This window comes from Engraulis encrasicolus, chromosome 5 (assembly GCF_034702125.1).
Source record: "Engraulis encrasicolus isolate BLACKSEA-1 chromosome 5, IST_EnEncr_1.0, whole genome shotgun sequence".
Classification (NCBI taxonomy): domain Eukaryota; kingdom Metazoa; phylum Chordata; class Actinopteri; order Clupeiformes; family Engraulidae; genus Engraulis; species Engraulis encrasicolus.
The window spans coordinates 1,637,528-1,644,373 of NC_085861.1; the positions used below are offsets into that span (position 1 = coordinate 1,637,528).

The following is a 6,846-nucleotide window of genomic DNA, read 5'->3' on the forward strand; positions in this document are numbered from 1 at the left end:
GTATGCTGTATATATTTGTGCCATTCAAAATAATGGATGAATCAATTTTAAGTGGGTATACTGAAATCCCAGAAATTTAGCAGTGGGTATACTCCGTATACCCGCGTTCTACGTAGACTACACCACTGGACCACGTACAACTAAAACACGATTTGCATCATGTACATCTGCAGCTCCTGCTCAAGTTTGTTCGCTATCAGTAGGCCTATAGCTCTATCTCTCTCTCTCTCTCTGTGTGTGTGTGTGTGTGTGTGTGTGTGTGTGTGTGTGTGTGTGTGTGTGTGTGTGTGTGTGTGTGTGTGTGTGCGCGCGCTCCTAATCCTAAACCCTGTGTGTGTCCGTGTGTGTGTTCACGTGTCGGCAGATCCCGGTGGGCCCGGTGGCGACGGCAACATCCGCAGAGGCCGGAAGAAGCGCGTGCCCTACACCAAGGTGCAGCTACGGGAGCTCGAGCGCGAGTACGCGGCCAACAAGTTCATCACAAAGGACAAACGGCGACGCATCTCCGCGCAGACCAATCTCACGGAGCGGCAGGTGACCATCTGGTTCCAGAACCGCCGCGTGAAGGAGAAGAAGGTCGTCAACAAGTTCAAGGGCGCGAGCAGCTAAGGGGCGAGGCGAGGATTTGGCGGGAGAGAGAGAACTATAGGGCACGCGGAGGAAGATACGCGGGACTAAATATGTTAATTTATTATTTTTTTTCCCTGATAGTCGGTGGTTGACTCCTCCGACAAGAGACCAGTCGGGTTTTACCGGTTTGGCGACCAGTTCCCTCCTCTGAATTCAATGTGAGGAGCGCGAGGGTGATCCACCGGGGACAGTGGCACGCGTAAAAGCAGTTGCAGAGCCCGCGCTCTCTCCACTGGTAAAACACGCTGTGGACTGTAAACCGTCTCCCGGTGTGCTGTGCATCTGGTCCAGGGGCCAAACGGTACCGGACCCCCAGCAGCGGAATAGTTACCAGCTGAGTCCACGCGCACATCTGCGGCACTCTGTCCAACTCCAGCGCGCAGTCTGAAGAGTCAAGAAGGATCATGAAGACTTCAGGGAGACATGTCGAGACACGGCACGGGAAATCACGGGCAGCTCGCAGTGCCCTTCCTCGCGGGTGCCAACAACACCGTCCCGCTTTGGCATTTTTGATTCCAGAAGCTCGTGTTGAAACGAAACGAAACGGGCTACCGTTCGTTCCCACGAGCCCGCCTCGCCAACGGTCCGTTCACAGCAGACTTTGATTTTTTATTTTATGTTCGTTTTGTACATAAAGCCGAAACACGAACAGCCATAAAGCAGCCTGGAGCACTTCTGAACACAGGACATAAATACCCAGTTTAGCATTTGATGATCATATCCACATGTATGCTGTTACTCAGCTCAACTTCTTAATTTAATTACAGCCGTCCGAAATAAAAGCGGAAATGGATCTATGAGTTGTTTAATATCTGTTTATATTATTATTTTGATCCGAATAAAAGGGCGGAATGTTTGCCCACAGTAGCTGTCACAGGGGGGAGATTTATGGAGGGAAGAAGGGGGAGAGGCAGCGACATGGAGAGAGAGAGAGAGAGAGAGAGAGAGAGAGAGGTATGGAGAGAAAAAGAGAGGGAATAAGTGGGAAAGGGGAAATATTGAAAGAGTGTAGCCCACCATGGGGCAGCGGTGGGTTTCTCAGTTTCCCCGAAATGAAAGCTTCTCCTCACGCGGCTTACCAGGGCAACGGCGCCCCCTGCCGTTAACACTGAAAGCAACAGCTCTCCGACACAACACACTCTCGAGGAACTCACATGGCGCGTGATAGTCCATTTATCTCTCGTGGCGGAATAACGGACCAACAATTCATGTACACATCCCATCTCATATTCCAATGGTAAGCTAAATAGGCTAAATTTATGTCACATTTCGTTTGATCTGCTATTATTATAGGCCTATGAATAAAACAATTTATTCCATCTAATTTGAAGTCCAACACTACGCTCAACACAGAAAATGACAAACCCGCTTGAACATAGTTGCTGTTTTTTGTTTTCAGAAACTTTCTTATTTTAAAAAATAATTTGTCATCGACATTTTCATAAATGTTGGTCATTGTATCATCGTGATTCATTAGCCTCAGAGCGTTTGTGTTGTCAGTTTTAGCTGTGGGCATAGGAACTCCTCTTCAAACTCCTTCATCTAAAGTCTGTTCTCAGCTGTATTCCAATGCGAAAGGAAAGTGGATACATAAATAATTTATTTTGAAAGAAAATAGCAAAGACCAACAAATAATGTGCTAATTGACTAAATGTAGGCTATAACCTTATTTGTTTCTGTGGATAACCTTTTTTGTGGATACACAATATGGCCTCTGGCCCAAATGAGACTCTACTCTCTACTCTCTACTCTAGCCACATGTATCCTGACTGCTAGCTACATAATCAAGTGGGAACATGTTTTATTTGAAGCCCATTGCCTTCTCTAGGCATACGTGCAGATAGCTAATCCACATTCACATATTCCTGGAGGAAAGATAGCCTATCCAAGTCCTGAAGTCTGGTTTAGTATTTTCGGAAAAATGAAAACTTAAACCAAAAAAACAAAAACTTAAATCTAAATTTGGTAGGCTACTTTTTTGACTGGATCAGGAGCCCATGAAACGAAATCTTCCACCAAACTTCAGGTTATTAACTTTAGGTTAATACTTTTATTTAAAAACTAAAAAGACAACAAAACGAATGCAAGCGAAAATATGTCTTAAACTTCCACAAATTTAGGCCTCGGCTAAATTACAATCACACGAGCCACACGTTTACAGGAAACACGGACAGAAAACCGTGAGATACAAGAAAATATAGTGTAATAAAATATAATATAGCCTAATATAATATCATATAATGTAATTATTTACTATAATACATAGTGATATATAGGCTACACAAAAGGTGACAAATAGCATAATATAACACAATATAATATAATATAATATAATATAATATAATATAATATAATATAATATAGTACAATCTAGGCCTATTTTACAGTAATTATTCTAAATCCACATTTTATACTTTGTACCATTTTTGACTTCTGCATTTTATTATTGGAAATGACTGTTCAGAGGTCCTATCACCTTTGTGTGAATTCTTGACATTCAAATATTTTAGGAACATACTTTTTAAACCTAGCCTATATAAAAATGCATTTTGCAATGCAATACAATGGAATGCCCAATACACAATGTCAATTTGCCAACATTCTACAAAATGGAGATACAAAGGTTTGCAAATAAACACTTCAATTATGTTCTTAAATTGAATGAATACATCATCAGTCATTAACTTAGAAACTGTTTAAAAAAATATGATATTTTAAATTATATTATTAATATCAAATTGTAACATAGCCTATTACAATACCACATCATAATAGCCTATGTAATATATCAGGCTATTAAATATACATTTCAAATAGTCCTACAAATAATATTGGGGTAAATTTAGGCCATGGCAAAAAGTAGGCCTACAGGCCTACATTATCGTTCCTCATTCAAAGCTAACATGCTCTATTATTTGAATAATTTACAATAGAGATCTATAGGCCTCTTCACTAGATAAAATTAGAATAAAGCAGATTATTTTAGGATTTACATAGGCCTAATTTAGTCTAATGGATATCGAATCATATGACTGTAGAATAGGCTTGGTTTAAGGTTTAAATCATTTCTGTTAGGATTTTAATCTTCATTATTGGGGTTTTAATCATTTGTTTCATTTGAATAACACTGCAAGTATTGTCTGTGTGTGTGTGTGTGTGTGTGTGTGTGTGTGTGTGTGTGTGTGTGTGTGTGTGTGTGTGTGTGTGTGTGTACTTGTTTAGGTGTTTCTTATTTCTTAAACAGTTTCTTTAAACAGTTTCGGATCAGGCACAAGCAGCGACAGCTTCAGTAGCGTGATAAAGACGAAGGCTTCTAAATGACACTCTACTCTACTAAATAATCTACGAGATCCACAGTGTAGCCTCTTAATGCAGATGGGGTCGCCGGTCACTATTTGCTGAAAATACTCAACTACATCATAACTACATTGCTATGACATTACTGAGAGCCTTAAGTAACAGATGAAGACATAGCCATTACAATTTTAGTGACAGTAAGGCTATAGGCTCTTTGTTAAGGGATTAAATAGTCTTCGAGATCCACGGTGGATTTTCAATAGGCTGCAGTCAGGGGTTCCCAACCTTCTACACCTGGGGGTCCACTCGAGATTTTCAGACATGTTGGGCATCTGTAAAAGGCCGATGTGACATGTGACACACACACACACACACACACACACACACACACACACACACACACACACACACACACATACTCTTACACACACACACACACACACACTCACAATACCACTCAGTACAGCAGCAGCGACACACTCAAAAATATTTTTTTTTGCTTTTTGTTGTTGACTTGAAGACCCGTCCCGCTTGAAATACCTTCAGGGCTCATCAGTGGGCTACTACGTCCATGCTGCCTTGTAGCACCTTAACGCACGCCGCTTCAGCAGTATGCTGTAATAGCCACTGGAAATCACTTTCTTACCATAGTACACTACTAGGACATAACACAGGGCCTTTAGTAACATTACAACTTGGTCATTGCCATTCCGTTAACTTATAACTTATAACCAATTTGTAACCGCAGCCTTGTCTTACTGGGATAAATACTTTAAAACAATTCACATCTCTGGTAAAGGAAGCAAAGTGTCTTCAAATACTAATGGACCCTCTAGTTCTCACACACTTCAACAACAAGGTATTATAATAGCATGCAATGTAATATAATATAATATAATATAATATAATATAATATAATATAATATAATATAATATAATATAATATAATATAATATAATGTAATATAATATAATATAATATAATATAATATAATATAATATAATATAATATAATATAATATAATATAATATGGCGAATTCAGGTAAATTGGGCCACTTTTCTGCATAAGCCACAAAGTGGTAGCCTGGGCGAAAAGCTGACTGTTGACTCCGACAATCAGTCTGGCAAAAGCCATGAGGAATCAGTCTCCGTGGATGGTGGCAAATAGTCTGATCTTACTCTGCCATTTACATTCATTGGAGTTCCGGATTCAAATTAAAAACCTATTGTGCTTTATTAGCATGCCTGTTACGATATAGCGTGGCAAAAGCATACAAATGACAAAACAAAAGTGTGAATATAGTTACCTTAACCAATCAGTAACGGACTTCGCGGGTGAGTTCTGCGTCACCACTCTCAACTGTTTGCTGATTGGCTAAACACTGAGAGAACCGAGCTGGAGGCTTTTGCCAGACGATGTGCGGAGCCAAAATCTTTGGGTGGAGTACATAGGATGGCGTCGCCAGGCTAGCAAAGTGGCCCGATTGACCTGAATTCACCATAATATAATATAATATAATATAATATAATATAATATAATATAATATAATATAATGTAATGTAATATAATAGGATATCATATAATAGGCCTATATAGGCTATATAAAAACTCACTATTTGCCGGCAGTGGCACTATTGAAAAATAATTGACGACCAAACGTCGGGGAGGCCCATTGAAATTGAATGGAAGCTCTCGCAACATTCTAGAGCAGGGGTTCCCAACCTTTTTCAACTTGGGGCCCACTCGAACTTGTCAAAAATGTTCGGGGCCCACCTCTGACCCAATTAAGAATAAAACTCAAATAAATCAACAGTAGCACACACCAAAATATGATTGATTTCAAGGCCCACTTGGAATACCTTCAGGGCCCACCAGCGGGCCCCGGCCCATAGGTTGGGAACCACTGTTCTAGAGGGCCGTATAGTAAAACATAATGTAGACACTGCACTACTCCATTCTAGCAGCACATCTGGCAACGCTATTGCAGCAGGAGGTGCACATTTGGCAACCGTCGTCCTCGCAGCAGGAGGTGCATGTCTGTGTGTCTCTGACGCCCTCTGGAGGCTGCCCTTAGGCGCTGCACTCTGCTGTATCCACTAAACATGACGCTGGAGGCACAGCACATGCAGCCCCATTGACCAGTAAACAACACACAATAAACACAATAAACACATGAAATAAACACATGAAATAAACACATGAAATAAACACATGAAATAAACACATGAAATAAACACATGAAACAAACACTGACGCGTCGCGCACCTCCTAGATTTGGCAGTGTTTTATTGTTCAGATGTCTCCTACCCTGTTTAGAGACTTGCCTGGCGTGAGATCACTGGACTTGTGGTCATCAAATGGCTACACTTTATAAAGTATTATATCGGCCAGGGGTGGGTTTTTTTTATCCGTCCCCCAATATAGTTTTAATATTATGCAGTTTCACATGAAATATGACATATTTTGTAAAGGAATCTTAAAACATAAATTTGCAATACAATTAAGTTATATTCAGGGGACATAGAGAATGTGGGATCCGTTTTAAAGGTGGCTGCCTTCAATATAGGCCAAAAGTGCAGGGGGAAATCACGGTTTGTGGTCATAGTACGGCCCTCGGATGAATTTGAAGTGGCCCCTCGAATTAAAAAGGTTCCCCACCCCTGATATAAGCCCCACCCCTGATATAGGCCCCGCCGTGGCTCAAGCGGTAGGGCACTGCACTGTCACACGGGGGACCTGGGTTCCATTCTGGCCCGAGGTCGATTCCAGATACTCCCCCATATCTCTCTCTACCCACTCATTTCCGGTCGCCATCTTCAACTACCCTATCAAATAAAGTCTAAAAAAGGGTCAATTTATTTACACATGAGGATTGCCTCTCGTTTTTATTAGGGTCCCATTGAAATAAAACATTATCT

At 41.0% G+C, this 6,846-nt stretch overlaps 1 protein-coding gene across 1 annotated transcript in view; it reads left to right on the forward strand.

The window, feature by feature from the left end:
- hoxa13b (homeobox A13b) overlaps positions 1 to 1,507 on the forward strand; it is a 4,650-nt gene extending 3,143 nt beyond the window's left edge. The window contains exon 2 of the mRNA XM_063197926.1: positions 365 to 1,507. Coding sequence (XP_063053996.1) covers positions 365 to 609 — 245 coding nt within the window. The 3' untranslated portion in view covers positions 610 to 1,507. The remainder of the gene's footprint in view (positions 1 to 364) is intronic.
- Positions 1,508 to 6,846: the final 5,339 nt, after the last annotated feature.